The sequence below is a fragment of the Hippocampus comes genome, unplaced genomic scaffold, assembly GCF_001891065.2.
Source record: "Hippocampus comes isolate QL1 unplaced genomic scaffold, H_comes_QL1_v1.1 scaffold88, whole genome shotgun sequence".
Classification (NCBI taxonomy): domain Eukaryota; kingdom Metazoa; phylum Chordata; class Actinopteri; order Syngnathiformes; family Syngnathidae; genus Hippocampus; species Hippocampus comes.
This window is the reverse complement of record NW_017805933.1, coordinates 162,552-182,546: the sequence shown is the minus strand read 5'-3', so window position 1 is coordinate 182,546 and position 19,995 is coordinate 162,552. Positions and strand designations below refer to the sequence as shown.

Here is a 19,995-nt window from a genome sequence, read left to right as displayed (position 1 = left end):
GTGTGTGTGTGTGTGTGTGTGTGTGTGTGTGTGTGTGTGTGTGTGTGTGTGTCCACCGTGATTGTTTGTCGTCCTTTTCACCGCTTGTCTTTCTCCTGCCTCAGCCAGTCCTTTTGAGACATGTCAGTCGGTGTGTTAGGGAGGCACCACGCCCTCGGTGTCACTTTTTCCCTCGATCTTCTACCAACACCCCCCCTCACCTTCCCACAAAACAACCCACCCCCTCCCACCTCTACTCCTCCCCCCCACAGCCTATCCACTTTTTCCAGGACAGTGGTGAGAGTTTGGATACGGTGTTAATTGTTTTGACTGTATGCAGTAATCCCCCGCTGTTTCAAGGGGAATGCGGACTGAGACCGACTGCAAATAAAAATTCAGTTGAATAACTGCCTATATATTGATGTATTAAAACCATTATGACGAGCGTTTTACACAGCATCCCAACTTTTAGGAATCGGGTTAAAAAAATGTCCTGAAATATTTAAAATGTAACAAAGTTCAAATAAAATTGTAATTTGAATACAACTTTTTACTCTATTTACATGTTTCAATTTTGATCTCTTAATTAAAAAAAACAGCTCATTCAAAACTTAATTACGATTTGTTGAATTTTTGGGACTGTAAAATGCGGAAATACCTGTGTATCCCATTTCGTGACTTTTGTGATGAAATATTAAAACATCAAACTTTTCTTCCTGCGCTCTTTTGTGAGTAACATTGTGTATAAATTTATTTGGTTTTGGTGGACATTTTACAGAGCATCCACACTTTTATCTAGGCATTGTATACACGCATTTTTTGTGAGTGTTCCATATCCCGTGCGCGTGTGTGCCCGTGTGTGTGTGTGTGTGTGTGTGTGTGTGTGTGTGTGTGTGTGTGTGTGTGTGTGTGTGTGTGTGTGTGTGTGTGTGTGTGCCGCACGCGCTGACTGTGCACGCCACCTCCGTGCATGCCTGCATGCCCCCCCGTGCGTGTCACACCAGAGGGCTGCGTAAGGCTGCGTTCAGGCTGGTAACTCCCCGTGCGTTCTCTGGCTGTTCCTAAACTAGGTGTCAATTCACAACAGGCTGCAGACCTACCAACTGAGTCCGCCCAGCGTTGAGCCGACACCCCCCCTGGCCCTGACCGCCCCGCCCGCCTTGCTGGGCCCCGTCCCGGCCGGGGAGCTGCGCCCGGAGACGCTGATCCAGTGCCAACAGATCGTCAAAGTCATCGTGGTGGACCAGAGCGGGCGGGGCCGCATGGAGGCCTTCCTCAGCCAGGGCCCGGCCGCCCACCAGCTCCTGCGCTCGGCCATGTCCACGCCTGTCCATGTCCAGGGCGACGGGCCTCAGCCCCCCCTGCCGCCGCCCCCGCCCCCTTACAACCACCCGCATCAGTTCTGCCCGCCGGACTCGCCTATGCCGCTCCACCACACCATACCGCTCACTCGAAGGCGCAACTCCAGCGGCTCCCGCAGCATCGTCTGAGCCCCCCCACAAACCAAACGGTTCCTATGAGACCCCTGCCACCGTGGCACACGACTTTTTTGGGATGCCATTTTGTAACGTCAATTGGCTTGCTCGCTGAGCATCCCTCTCCCAGGTTTCACCATCTACAAGACACATTTGGACTGCTTGCGCACAGGCGGCAATCGGCAAAAAGATTCTCCTAAAAGCAGGGGTGTGCAAACTTATGTGCTCAAGGGCCACATTTGATTTTCAAAATGAACAAGTGAGCCAGCTCATTTGCGTTTGTTACAAAAATGCATTCAAATGTTTATGCCAAGTATGTAACCTGCATAATAATTCATGAGTTATTTATTTTCTTTATACATAATTTATTTAATGATAATTAATTTATGAATGACTAAATTAAACTTTTTACTCAGATTTTCTGTAGGGTATTTTATGTAAAATTATTTAAATATTTATTTAATACATAAATATAATGATTTAATTGTACTGACATATGTTTTATGTAAAAATGTAGTAATAAGTACAAAAAATATAACTATATTTATATTTAATTTAATTTGAAGTAATTAACAAAATATTTCACTGAATATAAAGAATGTTTGAGTCATATTTCTATTATTTAGTAATGGTTTTACAATTATTTTAAATAACAATAATGTAATTTATATATTTTATTCAAAACTATTTCACTTGAATCTGTTAACGAATTATTTAATTAAATAAAATGCATTTTACTTGTACACATTTTATTATTCATAGATTTTTATTTTTATTACACAATTATGTAATTAAATAAAACATCAAACCAACGTTATTTTATTATTCAATTATTCAATTCAATAATTATATGACATAAATGAATGCACAAGAAATACATTATAAATGGCTAATTTAATGCAAAAATCTGTATTAATTGAAAAGTATATAAAATGAATGAATACATGGTGAAATGAATTGAACAAACATTACAGGAGTGTTGACACCGCAAATGTTCGGTGAGCCGGATTTAAGGGCCGCGTGTGGCCCACGGGCCTTACTTTGCTCACCCCTGTCTGAAAACGTTATTTAAAAAAAGGATGTTTAAAAAAAAAGAAAAAAAGAAAAGATGACTCAGATCTCAGCACAAGTCTCACTTCTCGGGGCTGCAATTATTTTGTTCTTATCTACTGTGGAAAGAGAAGAAGGCTGCTTATGGCTGCAGTTGTTCCTTGAACGATCAGATTGCGTCTTCAAGGGAGGAAAAACACAGAGAGAGAGAGAGAGAGAGAGAGAGAGAGAGAGAGAGAGAGAGAGAGAGAAGGTGACAAAGATGTCTCCCCGACATGTACGTCACACGCGTGGGCTTGTCACAAAAACAAAGTACGGTTTTAGTATTGCGTTAGCAAGCAGTGTTCGGGCCATGCTGGAAAGATAAAAAACAAACAACATCAAAAAAGTCAAATTATGAGAAAAAAAATTAATGTCACAATTATCAAGAGTAAAATCCTGACATTTTTTTTCAGGGGGGAAAAAAAACCCCAACCCTAAACTATAATTTTATGGGAAGTACAGATACCAATTATCATTATTGGGTCGAGACCAGCTCTTTTTCAAGGTATCGGGTTCTCCTAAAGAATGCAGATACCAGCCACCGATACTAAAGGCATGTTTTTTTTTTTGCATCGAGTAAGCTCCCCCCCCCCTTGCCTGTAGTCGGTGCTACACTGCGCCCATTTGACACAATGGCGAGGCATCATTTGTTTTCCAATATTTTTCCAATTTAATTTAAAATGTTACTTTTCATGTTTCATTAATTTTTTTTATCTTTTTAGTTGTCCCTTTTTAATGTCATTATCACACCTTGTCAAAATAAATCATTCATTCAGCATGTGGTGTCAGAAAGGTCCCCCGCCCCCGACCCCTATTAAATGACCACAATCTCGTAATATTATCACCTTCGTTCCATAAAATCCAGACTTTTCCAGTCAGACGGTATACTCATACCGTATACAATACAACTTGTAATTTTGCGCTTTAGACATACTTTTAAAAATTACGACTAGTTAGCCGGTGGAAAAAAAAATATTTTGGGCGGGGTGAAATTATGACCTAGTTCCTTAAAAATGGCCCCCATTGTCCCTGTAACTTAACAACTTCATTTTCATAAAATGAAAACGACTTCATGTGACATTTTTTCTTTCACTAATACTGCTTGAATCTGATCATTTTCTCGTTTTATTACAAAGTTACATTTTTTTTTCAACCTTTGTCTCGTTTAATGTCAACATGATACCTCACATGACTGTTGTATTTTTTTGTCTTTTCAGTGTGGCCTTTATACATTTGACTGACATGAAGTAGCAGGAAAGGCTCGCACCTGCCTGACTTCCAATTCCCCCTGCTCACACTGCGACCGGGGGCTGATCATGCTTCCCCCCGCCTCTTGTACATTCACTCTTACTGGCTTTCTCCACTGTGAATATTGTTGTTGTTGAAGGCCATTTATCAGCCGGGAAACTCTCACTTATAGCTTTAGTTTGAGGAAGAAAAATAATGCCACCACACACACACATAGCGGTGGTCGACTTAGGTCCACTCGTAAATGCTTTTTGCACTTTTTACCTTCCGCCACAGTGACAATGTATTGAAAAAAAACAAAACAAAACAAAACAAAAGAGGAAATAAGAAAAAAACAGCGTCGGCAAGATGATTGTGGTGAAGTTGAAATCATGGCATTTCGGTTGGGACGCTTTGTACAGCAGAGACGCACCGAAGCACGTCTTCTACTTTTTTTTTTTTTTTTTTTGCACCACAGAATATATGAAATATATATTGTAAATACATAGATTCTATTCTGAGAACGTGATCTCGCATCCGTGTGTGCGTGTGTCTACGTCTGCTGAATTTGTACAGAGAAGAGTCTAGTTTAAAAACAAGAGAGACAAACACAGAGCTATAGTTCTTATTATTATTCGGGATGACTATTGACGTCTCATATCGGGCGTTATGAAGTCCTGCAGCCGAAGCGGGAAAAAACGGCAAAAGCTTTTATAGGTTTTAGAGCGGTTACCATGGCAACACCGATATTACTATTATTGTTACAATGGTCATTACGGTACTATTGTGTCATTAAGAGGAGCTGTGCAAAGGGCTATGCTGTTTGGGTGATTACACACACATGCACAAACGCAGTCGGCAAATCAACACAACATCCATTTTAGGAAATGCTTGTCTTCTCTCTGCTTAGTTGTTTGGATTTTTTTTTTTCTTTCTCTCGACTCTCCCATTGACTTGAAGAGCGCCATTCAGCATGTAAAGCTTCCAAAGCGGACGCAAAAGCGGCTCTAGTCTGTGTTTGTATCATAAACGTCGCGTCCGCTGATGTCATTTTCTACGATTTTTAATTTAAGGCGGGAATGCTGAAGAGCCTCCAGAATTCCACAAATTTTCATGGCAAAATTCCCCAGACTTGTTTACACGTTTTCCAACTCCTGCATGTTTCTCGGTGGATTCAAACCACTCCAATGTCAAAATGTTCGGGACGGCTTTGTCATATTCCAAAAATGCCCACTTTGTCCTCGGAATTCATAAACATCCCAACCAATGGTGTGGTTTTAAAAATTGGCGCATCTTTGTCCCCCCCATTTTCTCAATGTCTTAACCCATTTCCTACATTTTGATAACTTCTTCAGCATTTCTGTTCCGCATCAGCTCTTCAGCATTCACCTGCAAGTTCGATTGCATTTTACAGTTTTTATTATCTCTCTCCCTGTCCTGAGCCTTCCTCTGTCCCTCCTTCTCCGTGGTTGTCATGGCGGCCTCATACACCCTCAATAAGCACTGTCATGAATATTTGCACCCTCACACTATTTATAAACAAACAAAAAAAAAAATCAAATGGAAGATTTCTTAAAGATCAACATGTTTATTATTTAAAAAAAAAAAGCGTATTTCTATTTTTTTTTCTTTGTTCGTTCGGGGAGAATGAAAGAATAAAGTAGTTTTTACTCTCCGTGCATCTTTGTGTGTTGTCAATATTGACTCCGAAGTGTGGCGTTGGTCGAATGAAAGATTCTGCAGCAGGTGGGATGAAGGGGGCGCCCAGCATGGAGGGCGGGGTGTGTGTGTGTGTGTGTGTGTGGGGGGGGGGGCGGGTTATGGGAAAATCAGCCCTGCCTTTATCACACAGGCGGCGAACTCATTCATTACGGCACGGGGATGCAATATTGAGCGTGACAGCACTTGAGGAATGTACGTGAGGAAATTGGATTGTGTTTTGGAGTGAAAGGGGATTTTCTTAATCAAAATATATTCTAAACACGGCATTGTGATTAATATTGTGTTTGTGGACAATGAATTTAGGTTTAATCTGCATATTTCTGGAGGGGCGGCCATTTTGCCACTTTCTGTCACCTGAAAATGACATCACAGTTGGCCAACCAATCACGGTTCAGCTGGCGAATGTCACATGACCAAACTCTGAAAACAGATGAGGTGTGATTGGTGATTCATAGTCATTAAAATTATGTTAACGGACAACACAGAATGGCGGCCATTCCGAAATGATGAACAAAGTTTCTGACTGCGACACTGTGAAACCTCGGTTTTCACGTCCTAGTTTTAATCCGACTTGGGTTTTCAACTCTTTTTTTTCCCCATCAGAATTCCAACCCAGTTTTCCTACAGTACATCTGCTCAGTTACTGTACAAAAAAAAAAAAATTCTCAAAAGCGCATCCATCCCAAATATTTCGTAAATTGTACGAAAACAGTTCAACAGACATCAAGGTGTACTGACACATTTGTGTTACGCGTTACATCCGACCCAAAGTAAGTCCTTCAAAATAAAAGCACCCAGTACGATAATGCAGTTTCACCACATGATGGCTCATTTAGCAGCTGCACTCAATAAAGAAATATAAAATATTTTGAATGTGACAACTAATACGCCTAAAAAAGTTTGGGGACTTCTTATACTGGCATGCTTTTATTTTGATGGTGTAACTCAGGATGTTTTGCCAAGTGTTGTCGAGCAGAGTGGGATTCTTGTTGCCTTGAGTTGTTTAATCAAAGCTTGAAATGTGGAACATGCCTTGCTTTCTGTGATGAACGTGATGAGTGTCGGCCATTTGACAAAGAGGGTGGGGAAGCGCTATAGGATTCCAAAACTTATAGCAAAGTACAAAAAAAGTTTCCTCCTATCTCGCATTAGCCATCAAGTCTTCGACAAAGATAATTGTGATTTGAGATGTTCATTTGTTTATCTCGCACTGATTTGTGTAAAACAAGTCATTTTCTGGAGATTTTTTTTTTCAGATATTTTTGGATGCCTGGGATGGATTAAATAGATTTACATGATTTCCTATGGGAAACACTGCTTTTAGGCAGACCTTCTGGAACGGATTACCGGTAATCACGAAAACCGAGGTATTTAAAATCCACTGTGATATGGTGTACATTGGCAACACCACAGAAACAATTTTATTCTTCTGGCCCGAAACGGATGTGTGTTCAGAGTTAAACACATTCACAGTGTGTTCATTTTGTAATGTGACAGCACAACGTCGCGACGACCTCATTCCATCTAAGAGTCGCCAAGGGTGTATTAAGGCCGTAAAAGACATCAAACACAAGAATAAAAATTCAAGCGGCTTTACTGGTGCAAATCACTCTTGAGAAAAGGATCCAAACCCCCGAAAAATTGGACTGCCGTCAACTCCTGAACGCAGGCGGCAGAATTGACAAAGATGTCGAAAATAAAAGAAATATGGCCGAATAAATTATCTTACAAAAACACAACAGCTTTCAATACGATACAGTCATGACAATACGCAATGGACTCAGTGTGTGCAAAAATGTGATAGGGCGCTCTGAGTGCTCCCACTTTTTTCCTCACCGTGAAAAGGAGAAAGGCCCTGGAAGGGAGCAACGTTCCAAAGACTGATTCCCGTCCATTTCATCCTTTGTCTTCTCTTTCTTCTTTTGCTCCCAAAAATAACACAGCCACCTTTGGGCAAAGGGGTCCGTCTACATTGTGGTCTCTTCCCATTCCAGTTCAACGTCTCCTGTGGACACATGCGCAGTGTGACGTATGATGGAACAAGTGTGTGTGTGTGTGTGTGTGTGTGTGTGTGTGTGTCTGTGATTCGGAACAATTTAACTCTTTTCCACGAGACAGCAGAAGATGCGATTAATCCTTGAAGCCGGCGGAGAGCAGAATAAGCCCTGCTGCCTGCAAGTATATCAGCTTTGTGTTCAAGTAAGCAGGCCCTGATACGAACGATACAGAATGAATGAACTCTCAAGTCATGGTACGGTAAATTGTAGCTATTTCCAGGTGACAAGACTGAGCCCTGTTGCAAAATTAAAAAAAAAAAAAAAGTGAGCATTTGATGCCCAACCCAAAATGTTTAGAATTACTACACTTGTTTTTTTTTTGTTGTTTTTTTTTTTTAACAACATGCACCTGTATGTTACACACCCTTCCAAAATCACCCTCCAAAAGCTTTTATTTTTTTCTTTTCTCTGATTTTATGGATATTATGCGAACCTGATTTGCTGTTACAGTAATCCCTCTTTTATCGCGGTTAATGGGGACCAAAACCACCCGCGATAAATGAAAATCCACAAAGTAGCGACCAATAAACATACAAATAAATAACTAAATCATAATTATTAAAAAGAAAAAATTTTTTTAAGTCCGCAAAAAGGCCGCGAGAAGCTGCGAAAGTCAGCAAAACAACAGCGAGTCACATAGAGCAACCTATAACCAAACTGTACTCCATGTATATGAATTATTATTATTATTTTTTTATGAATATGTTTGAAAAAGTCGACGATGCACTGAAGCCGCGATAAATGAACCGCGCTATTTCGCGAGGGATCACTGTATCCTTGATTATCAGAGTGAATGATATGAATGAATAAAGATTCAAAACATACCAAAAAAGACTGAATGCCTTGAAAAAAAATTGTGTGACAAATACAGTATTTTCTGCATGATAAGGTGCACCTAAAAGCATTAAATTTTCGACAGTGCGCCTGATAATCCGATGTGCCTTATATATGGATCGATATTCCAATTTCTTGGACGTAGTATTTTAAATGTTCTGTAAAGTGTTTTGTTACAGCTGCAGCTGTTGTGAAAGCGTGATAGAAATCAAGCTGTATTGTATTGTATTCCCTTTAGCGTAGCTTCATCTAGTGGATGCATGACGCAACCGCAGTCACTATTGTGGCTTCTATTCCATGCGCCTCACAATACGGGGCGCCCTATCTATGAAAACAGTTTTAAATTAGGCCGTTCATTGACGGTACGCCTTATACTCTGAAGCGCCTTCCAGTGCGGGAAATACCATCAGTACATAGCGACAATTTAACATGAGATTTTCAATGGTAAAATATGTGCCTGTGCTCAATATAGGTTCGCAAAGTTTTGACGATTGTGTGTGTTGTTTGTTACCTTCCATTGCATCCAGCGAGTCCGTCTTCTCCAGAGCAGAGTAGCTGACAAACCAGATGGACTGACTGTTGCCTTTGTTGTTCAGCAGTTCCAGCGTGCTCTGGTGCAAGAAGATGTATTGGGCCTGACACACACACACACACACACACACACACACACACACACACACGCATGCACACACGCGCAGAGTGTAGCCAATTTATCTTCTCACAATGTCGCACGCACAACACATATGTTCGCCGGACACATCATTAGATGCTCCGGCACAATCTCATGAGAGCCAATAAAAGAGCTCTTCAAAAAAAAAAAAAAAAAGATAACAAAGCTCTCCTCTGTTTTGATTGATGTATGACAGAGATACAAATTTGATCCTAAAAATGTTTAGCATTGCGCCGCGAATTTGCAAGGCTTAAAAGTGATTCACAGGTAGCCAAGTAAAGCCTCATCACAGTGATTACGTGACAAGGCGCCACTGTCAAGTTGTTTTATTTCAAAATGAACTCACGGTTAAGACAAACATAACAGGAGACTTAGAGGTTTTAGAGATTAAAGTCTACGAGATAATCGGCAACAATGTGCGGATCCCACAATTTAAAACGAGCAAGCCAACAAATAATGAGCCGTGATAAGAAGAAGGGTGTAGATACACACCCACACCGAGACACACAAGTGATCCATAAGTAATGAGCGAGCCGGGGTGATTTTAGGATAGCGCCGTGCTTTGTCAGGATGGGGGAATCCTGCTCACAATAGACGTTTAATCCACCGCCAGACCATTTTAGTCCATAAAGAGAATTTTCTAATAATGCCTGACAGGAAAAGGGATCACAGGGGGGCGGTGAGGGAATGAAGAGTAAAGTAGGACAACTACACGCACATTTGCTGATGCTTGAAAGTGACGGAACACAATTGAAGAGGCTATTCTGTACAGTGCATTATTTTGTGTTATGTGTCACTTCCCTGACGGTTGTTCACATCAATCGCAGGGTGACAATAAAAAAAGAGTCTTCTTCCTTACCAGATTTTGCACCATGCACATCCTCTCGCTGCGCAGCTCAGCCACCAGGCCGTAAACGTCCACAAAGTCGTGATCTCTGATGTGCTGAATAAGATGGTCCAGAGCGATGAACACGCCTGTTCGGCCCACGCCGGCGCTGAGTCCACAGACACACGATGAACAGATTATAGCCGGTTGAAGATTAAATTCGGGCGGACTGAAAAGTTGAAGGTGGTTGCCAATATGGACAGGTGTGTACTGAAGTGGAAGTATATTTAATGTGGCATTGTTAGAAACTGTGGATGGTGGCTGCATGGCTAAGTGGGGACTGCTGCTAATTTTGGATATCGGTGAGGATTCAAATACTGACTTACAGGTTGTATGGATTAAACCCCCGACAGGCAAAAGTTGTGTCTTCTTATTTGAAAATGTTGGAAATAAAATTAGTCCCTTTATTATTCTTTACCGCAATTATACCGATAACCTGGTTTCAGCCACTTTGGACCCAGTACAGTATTTCACTCATTTAGGGTTACTTTTGACTCAGCAGTTTTAAGAGTGCAGAGTCATGAAGCAACCATAAATTTGAAAGGTGGTCAACCACTGTCTAGAACAGGGGTGTCAAACTCATTTTTGTCGTGGACCACGTTTTAGTAACCGTTTCCCTTCGAGGGCCGTTATCATTGAAACCATATAAAAATTCAATAATTATGGTTTATGCCACTACTGTTTAAGCTACTGTAATGAGGGGTTTGGTAACAAGAAAATGCTTACAATATGTCAGTTATTTATTACATATGAGAATTTTAAATTTTGGTAGAGATTTTATCAAGTATCATGGAAGTTGACATGTTTGATTTGCTTTCGCGAGCCACATAAAATGATGTGGTGGGCCAGATCTGGCCCCCGGGCCTTGAGTTTGACACTGTGGTCTAGAACATGAAGACATAAAAATGCTCTCCGCAAACACCTGCAGTGCACCGCTATGGTGGTGTGGTGGTGCCGGTGCAATCGGACCGCCCGGACAAACTTGATGAGGGTGCCGCAGCATTCCGGGACCCCATGCTCGGGCCACGACGTGTAGTTGAAGTGGTGGACCAAAATGTAGTGTCCATGCTGCAGGGTGAAACAAGAAGAAAGGCTTCGTCTCAATGATGGTTTATGATGTTTTAACGATTGTCTGGTCTTGTTTGTACTTTGCTTCAATTGCGTGATCTGGACCAATAAAGGCTAAATTACAGTCCAAAAATAAAGAAATAAAAATAGTGTGAACATATGGGGGTGGCGGGGGGCATTTCTGTCCCTTTTGCAAATTTCTGGCTTTACCAGAGCGCCCAGGAAGGGAGCTCGGGCTAACCAGTGTTGCCGTATTAAGGACTTTTCCGACTCCTGTAGTGACTCATTTTCCGAAAGATGAGCAGTCACAAATCAACTGCTCCAAATCCAAACTGCAAATGAATGGTGCTGGTGCAAAGCCACCACCGGCCAACACTAAATAAATGTCACATAAACCCGCGAAGATTTACTCGTATTTTTCCTCACTGAGACAACACTACAACCAATTCAAAGTCAATTTTCCAAGAATGTCTTCTTTTACATACCAAGTCAGCAGGGGCTCCCATGAAATTGTTTCGGGCCGTTCGTTACCTTTTCCACTTTAAGCGTCCTCACAGTCCAATCAGGAAGGATTTCTTCAGACACTTTTGAAATAAGAATGTCACCAAACACTGACATGGGCTTGTTGTTGTCCTCTGGCCAGTACTTGTGACAGCGACTCTAGAACGGGACGTGCGAGTGCGTGAAAATGGAGGCGGGATATGTGACGAAGTCAGTGAAACCTTAACTGCCACTCACTCTGCCGTTTTCGTGGCACTGCGTGAGCATGGCGATGGTGCGGGTGCCCGTTTCCCAGATCATCTTCCAAAAGTCAGCCACCGTGTTGGGCAGAGGACCTTGCGTGGCGATGAACTCATTCGGACACAGATAGCCCTTTGGGACCGAGATATACATGCTTTAAAAAATATATATCTCGATACAATAATTCACACGGACAGAATTAGAACAGAAAAAAAGGAATGCATTGTTCATTTTTCCATCAGTTGATACTCACTGAGACAAAGCTGGCGTTGATGTAGTCCGAGCCTGCAGCTCCCGGTTCCGACAGCAGTTTCACTCGATTGTTATTATCTGGATACAACGCAGTCGTTTTTCAATGTATAGCTCAACTTGCAAATGATTATTCCCCCGGAAAGAGAGTGCAAATGCTATTACATTACTGAAACTCTTGTCAAGAGGAGCATGCAAATGGGCATTTTTTTCCCTCATGCCCTGTATAATTAAAGACCACCATGAAAGGGTCTTCTCGAGTGGCCTTTCTTTCAAGAAAAACAAAACGAGCTGTGACACGAGATGGCGCTGTAATTACCTCGTGCCTCGCAAATCAACCCCGCGGAACTGCAACGGGTTTCGGATCTGCCACGCGTACTCACACGGCTTTATATTGGGGAAACGGTTCTTGGTTTTGTTCCAGGGCAGGTCTGCGTCCGTGGTGGCCAGGTCTTGAAGTAGTTTGGGGAGCTCCTGAAGGGGGGAGAAAGAGAGCAAAGATTTCTTGATTAAAATAAAATGAAATTCACTCAGATTGGATGTTCACTTACGGAAAACTCTTCCTGGAATTTGGCGTTGTCGTTGCTGCACAGATCCTCGATATGCTGGAGGAACGACTTCTTGCTGATAGGCCTTGAAAAAAAAAAAAATTAAATGAGGGACCATGATAGCCAGTCATGGAAACTGACCAAGTCCATGTACTGCATTTCATTATTCTTCTTAAGCAGAATTTTTCAGGTGTCTGTGCTCTACTTGGGTATTTATTTTCCTCATGACTTTCTACCTCTGCTCACTGTATTTGAAAACAGAGCTGTAATTTCTACTCCATAACTCAGTGTCAATGTTTTTTTTTTTTTCTGGTTAAATCAAGATTTTGAGAGCTAAAACTGAAAGTAAAAAAATAATATCGAATGACTTTTCAACTTAAGTACTAAATGGCCTCCACAATAAATATAACTGTGGATGAGATGCGACAAGTATTCGCAGAGCGCGTGAGAGTAGTACCACTTCCATACGGCGAGCGGCACCGAGTAAAAAACTGTGTTGGGATGCTGCAGCCACTGTCAGCATATTATTTATACATATTTATACATTATTTATGCAGGATGACTTACTTGAGCGATTTCCTGTAGCTGAGGAGTCTGGATGAAAATAGATGGCGGGGGGTGGGGGGTGTGGAAAAAAAGAACAAGCTTAATCACAGTTGAGTCGGTGCTATTTGTGCACAGAAAATCCCAAAAAGAAACCAGGCTGTTTATCTGCTTAACTTAATAAAGCGGGAAGGAAGGATGAAGTAATAATGGAAGGAAGGAAGACTGAAGGAATGGAAAAAAAAGCAAGGGAGGAAAGAAAGAAGGAAGCGAGGATGGAAGGAAGGTCTGAAGCGTGGAAGGTAGAGTTGAAGAAAAGGATGGAGGAAGGAAAGAAGTAAGTGAGGGAGGTTGGAAGTAAGGAAGGAAATGATGGGAAAGGGAAAGGAGGAAGAATGGGATATGGGATTGGGGAAGGAAGTACGGAAGGAAGGAAGGAAGGAAGGAAGGAAAGAAGGAAGGAAGGAAGGAAGGAAGGGAAAATAGGAGGATTAAAGGACGGTATGTTTGAAAGGATGGAAAGGACTGGAAAAAAAAGCAAGGGAGGAAAGAAAGAAGGAAGTGAGGATGGAAGGAAGGTCTGAAGCGTGCAAGGTAGAGTTGAAGGATGGTATGGCGGGAAGAAAAGGATGGAGGAAGGAAAGAAGTAAGTGAGGGAGGTAGGAAGTAAGGAAGGAAATGATGGGAAAGGAGGAAGAATGGGATATCGGATCGGGGAAGGAAGGAAGGAAGGAAGGAAGGAAGGAAGGAAGGAAAGGAAAATAGGAGGATTGAAGGACGGTATGTTTGAAAGGATGGAAAGGAAGAGGGATTGTGTGAAAGGAAGTGGAAAGGGGGAAGGACGGAAGAAAGGAATGCATCAGGGTTACGATGAGAGGCAAGAGGGGAGAAATGGGAGGAAGGAATATATCGGTGTTTCTATATAAGGAAGACAAGGGAGGAATGAAAAAGAAGGACGGGAGGAACGATGGAAAGAAGAAAAACGGGAGGTACAGAAGGCTGCTGCAGAAATAAAGGGCAGAAGAAAGAAAGGACACAGAGGATATGAAAGGAAGGAATGGAAGGAGGACGGCAGGAAGGAATGAGGGGAGAGAGGAAGAAAGAAAACAGCAATATTCATTTTCGCTATCATTCTGAACCCATAAAGCGGAGGTAGCTAACCTCTGCTTGCCCTCTAAAAATATTCTACCTCCCAAATGCAGGTCGACCATAGCGTGAGGGTAAATGAATAGCACGCGCACACACACACACACACGCACACAATGTGGCTTGCAGTGTTATAGTGTAGGCCAAGCGTGCCTTCAGCATGTATGAGCGAGTGGTGAACGGGGGTTATGGGGGGCCCAATGACATAAACAGTAGCAGCACTTACTGAATGACGTAAATCTCTTTCCGTCTGAAGAAGAAGGATGAATACCTGCTGGCAGAAAAGCGCTCAGTGTCGAAAGCAAATTTATAGGTGGGTTTCAGTGAGTGATGTATAAATATGTAGAAATAAGGCACATTTTGTCAGGGAAGATGGTTGGAGACTCGCAGACGGCGTGTCTGCAAAGAAGAAAGGAAGAAATGGAAAGCCACAATGCCGCTGCGCCGTTTCGAAGACATCGCTTCTATTTTTGCTCAAACTCGGCGACAACAAGATGATTTAGTGCCGACGGGAGCGCATCGTGTCGGCGGCGGCTGAGACACTCTGGTCTTGTTGGTTTCACATTTAGCGTCGTGTATTTGGAGCCGCCGCCGCCGCCGCCAAGTCACACTAAGCGTTGCCAACACGTGTTCAATGTCGTTGTACTTTAATATCCCCACCGGTTGACTTTTTCCTGCTTCAGCTCCAGGTCTGCCACAGCAATCAGCTGATCCAGTTTACATTTGGTCTCGATGATCTCCGCTTCTCTTGGGGAATACGTTTCGCCCTCCTTCTTGCGCTGGTGGACTCTTGGCAAACGGGTGAATAACGCACAACGTTATGCTTCGATATTTTTATATAAACAGTAGAATGAATTCGCTTTACATCTGCCTTCTCAGAACAACGTTATTAAGTTCACACTTATTTGAGACGATATTATTGGTACTTTAAGACTGTTGACAAGGGGCACGTCTACTATTATTTGTAATGTTTATTTTACAATAATATGCTCATCCTCGTTAATAGATAAATTTTAGAATGTTGTCCTCTGGAATGCTCCATCTGTCATTGAGAACATCTTTCTTTTCAATTTGCCCTTGCTTCAAATATTACATCGCCATTTTCTTTCACAATATTCTTCTCCTGGTATTCTGGTGACATATTCAAAGGAAGGATACACTGAGAGCTTTTGTAATGTACATGCTGTTGTACCTTTGTTATGCATTGGTGGTCCTTGTATTTCTTACCTGCCTGAGTGCTTTGATTAGTTCGAGAGTGTTTCGTGAATTTGTTCAAAAGAAAAAAAAAGGCCACGAGTGTTTCTATTTCCTTACTTGACAGACGCAAAAAAAAAAAAGGCCAAGAGTGTTTCTATTTCCTTACTTGACAGACGAGCAGATGATGACAATCAGCAGCACTGCCAAGAAGAAAGAGAGGAGTACACCCAAGATGATCTGCTCGTCTCTGCTCAGCAGCCCATAAACTGCAGGGAGAGAAAATGAGTGTCGAATAATCATTTATTATATATTAAAAAAAAAATACACAGGTGTGTCTCAATGCAAAAATTAAAATGATGATGATGTGGAGTGAGTCAGTGGTGAGAGCCAGCAATTCCTTTGCTGACCTAAAAACTTGCAAAAACACAAACTTACAAACTGGCAACCTGCAGTGTAACATTTGTTGATTAAATTGTGCCTATTCCGTCCCAACAGTGTCTTCTCTTCATTTTGCACTGCTTCCAGTATCGGTATGTGGAAGTTATACAGATTGACCAATCAGATGTCAGCATCTGTGTTGCCATGTCAATCAACTCCGCCCAGTGCTATCAGAATGCTGTCAGAATCAGTCATGCGAGCTGTTGTAACTTTAATTGCAATAGCAATAGGACTATTTCTTTAACCGATCAATTCATCGTCTCAGGTCCAGTATGCCGGCCGTCGATGATGTCAGCCTTTTTCCGTCCTCTGATTGGTTGGTTAGAGGGAAACTTGTTCCAACCCAGCCAGAGGAGCAAAACGCATGTTTTGCAATCTGCGAGATTCATACTTTTAATAACCTCTATTGAGTACGGTAAAAGTTTTATATTTTTTGTCGGCTGAATTTATATATTGATATTGATTCTGAACTGCTCTAGATGATGCTCATGGCACCGCTTCCCGCTGCTATATTGCATTTTTGAATAGTATTGATGATTTCGATAATTGCAACGTGATAGTGATGGATTAAGTTGCGCAAGTCTCCACTGAAGACCCAGCTCCTAAATACATGACCCACCATTGGGCTAATTGATCTGAGTTTGACTTTTTGAATTCAACGACTGAAATAAATGAACTTCTCAATCAGATTCTAATTTCTTGAGCGCACCTACAGTAAGTATACAGTACCTGCAGTTTTAATATGGTCGGAGTACTCCGAGTCAGTGTATTGGCCGATGATGTTTGTTGCTCGGAACTTAAACCTGTTGAATACACACAGTACATTCATAAAAACAGTTTTCATTCATTAAAAAACATTTGATCGTACACGGTCCACTCACACATAAACCGTGTTGGCCTTCAGAGGTCCGTTACACAGCACGTCGGTTTGATTCTCCACCATACACTCGTCTTGCTCTCCTATCACATACGTTTGCGCTGTGGTGTGGTTGCGTCTTTGGGACACCTTGCGAGTGTCCATCGAACACGGCGGGTTGGGGAAGCCCTGGTCCGTCACGTACGGACTGGGGTGGTGGAAGAAGGCGTCCCTCCAGGTCGTAAGGTTTGCAACATCTTTCACTGTGACGTGTTGAAATGGGAAACAGAAATTTTTTTTTTTTTTTTAATCCATGCGTTTCTCAAAGTCAGACGGACTCAAAGCGACATTTGCGGCGAGTCGTACCCCCTGACTCAGCCACGATGACCTGGATTTTTGCGATTGGCCCGTTGTCATCGCTATAGAAACACGCCGGCAAGCGGATGGTGATACTCTTGTGGGTAACCATGGTAACCCCTCTGTGGCCAAGCACTGCCTGGGGTCTTTGGGCGGGCTTGGCCGGCGCTGCACAACAACTAAAAATCAGCATTACTGAGCCACATACAAACACACGCACGCACGGCGCACACACAACCCCATGGGTGCATACGCTAAACGGGTCAAGGTTTTATATTTAACCCTTTCAAGGACAGTGGTTACTATAGTGGACAGCTTATCGAGTTACAAGGTGCCTGAAAGGGTGCAAAAAAAAAATCTCATAGCACATCACAAAACAAAAATGTGATGAAAATGATAAATTCTGAAATAATGATCATCTCCAGGTCCATTGAGCCTTCATTTAATTGTTCTCCCTGTCAGTATATGGCACAGATACTGTAGATGAACAATGCTATATTTGTAATTAATCAATAATAATTTTCAGACAAATGAAAATGAAATTGGATCATTTCTTGTGAGATCCCTGCCAAATTTCTCAAGTGTTTCACACTCCACGGCATCCAGGTTGGGAATCACTGCAGTAAATGGTGTTGACATTATGAATGATTGTTCATCTCATTTGGTAATCACACCACGTTTCCGGCAGCTGAGGATTCCACACACACACGCACACGCACACGCACACACACACACACACACACACACACACAAAAGGCAAATAGGTGAATTTGTGAATAGTGGATGACAAATATACGAGGAATTACTGCATTGTGGTTTCTCATCTATAGTTCCACGAGGGTCAAACGATGGCAAATGTTTCTCAGCGTGACCCACAACGACATAGACGGAGTAAAACAAATACCGTACCTCTCGAGCAGTGTCAATCACAACCCAGTCCCATCATCTCTGTAAATGGAGCATTTTTGCCCAAACACGACAAGCGCGGACGTGCTTTGAACCGTGACGGAAAGACCGCTCCGCCACAAGGTGCACACAGACGTGAATTCAATTTACAAGTGTCAGAAATGAACAGGCTCGGGCGAGCAATAAGTGGGAAGACCGTACCCTTGATTCCTGTTGTTATCTGGACGTGCGGACTGGGTGGACTCCGGCCGGCGCCGTTCTTTGCTGAAATCTACAAACAAACACATTGGGTGAGTCAGAACAACACGCACGAAGACCATTTAAGTTGAACAGGGTTGGGCAAACTGCAGATTGGCAAGGTCAAAATCGTTCTAAAGCAAAATGATGAGTTTTAATAATTGCTCAAATGTGACTGTGGAATACGTGATTGTATGATTAGCATATTTCCATTTCATTATTCAAATGTCTTTATTTTCTCCCAAGGTTGCGCAGTACAAGCTATATTATGCATGCCATTATGCATATCAACAGATTTTTCTGTTGGAATAAATGTGATTCTGTTATCCCATATTTACTCTCTGTGTAACTTTAAAACCTGTTTCAGAGTGATACCTCGCAAATACCTCATATACAATGGGATAGGTTGATAATGGTAGACTTGTCGGACCGGGAGAGCTCAGGCTGCTCCTGTTCTAGCTTTTAAGACAATATCTTGTTGTTAAGTGAACGGCTTCTGGTCAAATTAACTGTTGGTTGTGAGAAGATAACATCAAACCCAGGACACCATGAGAGGGACATCGCAAGCTGTGTTCGTGAACCATCGACATCCAGTAGGAGCCGTTTGACGACATCTCAGGAATGAACTGTGTGTTCTCATTGAAACTCTCCTTTACTGAAACTGTTGTGGAATGTGAAAATACTCCCCACTCCCGTTAGTAGATTGTGTATCAGGGACATCCTTCCAATAAATGCAAGGAGACAAACGCGCACTCTTCAGAGTTGCCCCGGAACCTGTAACGGTTTACATTGCAGAGCCAGCTGGAGAGCTGCTTTGAGATTGTGAACCGAGACATGTTTTAGCGCGCTCTCTCTTGCAAGAAAGACAACCATGCTTGCCTCCCGAGTCTTCCTGTACCTAATGTGTTCTTAGCATCTGATTACCAGCATTAACCTAACATTTTCATAGACTGCAGATCTGGTGATCTAGATCATCTATTTTATTTATTCATTAAGAATCTATCTATCGATCTATCTGTCCATTCATCCCATACGCCGCAAATAGCGGGGTTCCACTGTTTACAAATGTATACGGTTGCAAATTTGTATTTATTTGGTCTTCATTATCATATTTAATATTAGAGTAATCCAAAAATAATGAAGTTGCATGACTTGAACCCTTTGAGGGACAGCGGTTACTACAGTGGACAGCTTATCATGTTATCAGGTTACAGGGTGGGTGAAAGGGTTAATATGATGGTATTTGGATTACATTAGTAACGCCATTTTTTTTTAAACACGTAACGAGTAACTGCACCCTCCCGACCTTGATAATACAGTTAATATGAAAATGAATAAAAGCCTCCACCCTCTTACCTGAATACTGTAGTCGCGACCACCTTTGAGGCCGTCGATGACGGCGCTCAGCATGTAGTTGTCTTTTTGGGTGGTATTCAAGCTGACGTTCCTTACCAGGAGCTCTTTCTCATAGATGTACACAAAGTAGGACGTGATTTGGCCGTTGGGCTCTGCCGGTGGCGTGAAGGTCACCTTGACACGGTTCACATCGTTCGGGATGACGGTCACCACCACGTTCTTTGGCGGGTCTTTGGGCTCTGCAGGTACACAAGAAGCCACAGAAAAAAAAGAGAATCCTGTATAGACATACACATATTTAATGAACAAGTCATATTTTCTCCATCATCTGCTTTTCTTGAAAATAAATGATTTCAGAAGAGTTCATTAGGGATTATGTTTCTGGAGTGTCTACGGTAAATATTTTTTCGA

The 19,995-nt window shown here is 42.2% G+C and overlaps 2 protein-coding genes across 4 annotated transcripts in view; one reads left to right on the top strand and one right to left on the bottom strand.

Moving 5' to 3' along the window:
* The window catches only part of iqsec3b (IQ motif and Sec7 domain ArfGEF 3b), a 39,929-nt gene extending 37,985 nt beyond the window's left edge, over positions 1 to 1,944 (top strand). For 2 of the 3 annotated variants that reach the window (XM_019890357.1, XM_019890356.1), the window contains one exon: positions 1,050 to 1,944. In XM_019890357.1, the coding sequence (XP_019745916.1) occupies positions 1,050 to 1,469 (420 nt within the window). In that variant the 3' untranslated portion in view covers positions 1,470 to 1,944. The remainder of the gene's footprint in view (positions 1 to 1,049) is intronic. The other variant, XM_019890358.1, reaches the window with a different exon arrangement.
* A 5,127-nt stretch (positions 1,945 to 7,071) lies between these two features.
* ptprq (protein tyrosine phosphatase receptor type Q) overlaps positions 7,072 to 19,995 on the bottom strand; it is a 47,449-nt gene continuing 34,525 nt past the window's right edge. The window contains 18 exon segments of the mRNA XM_019890354.1: positions 7,072 to 7,500; positions 8,898 to 9,021; positions 9,916 to 10,051; positions 10,865 to 11,010; positions 11,542 to 11,670; positions 11,749 to 11,883; positions 12,005 to 12,081; positions 12,384 to 12,474; positions 12,552 to 12,633; positions 13,116 to 13,142; positions 14,464 to 14,508; positions 14,898 to 15,026; positions 15,601 to 15,700; positions 16,602 to 16,675; positions 16,754 to 16,991; positions 17,095 to 17,253; positions 18,193 to 18,262; positions 19,585 to 19,823. Coding sequence (XP_019745913.1) covers positions 7,463 to 7,500; positions 8,898 to 9,021; positions 9,916 to 10,051; positions 10,865 to 11,010; positions 11,542 to 11,670; positions 11,749 to 11,883; positions 12,005 to 12,081; positions 12,384 to 12,474; positions 12,552 to 12,633; positions 13,116 to 13,142; positions 14,464 to 14,508; positions 14,898 to 15,026; positions 15,601 to 15,700; positions 16,602 to 16,675; positions 16,754 to 16,991; positions 17,095 to 17,253; positions 18,193 to 18,262; positions 19,585 to 19,823 — 2,039 coding nt within the window. The 3' untranslated portion in view covers positions 7,072 to 7,462.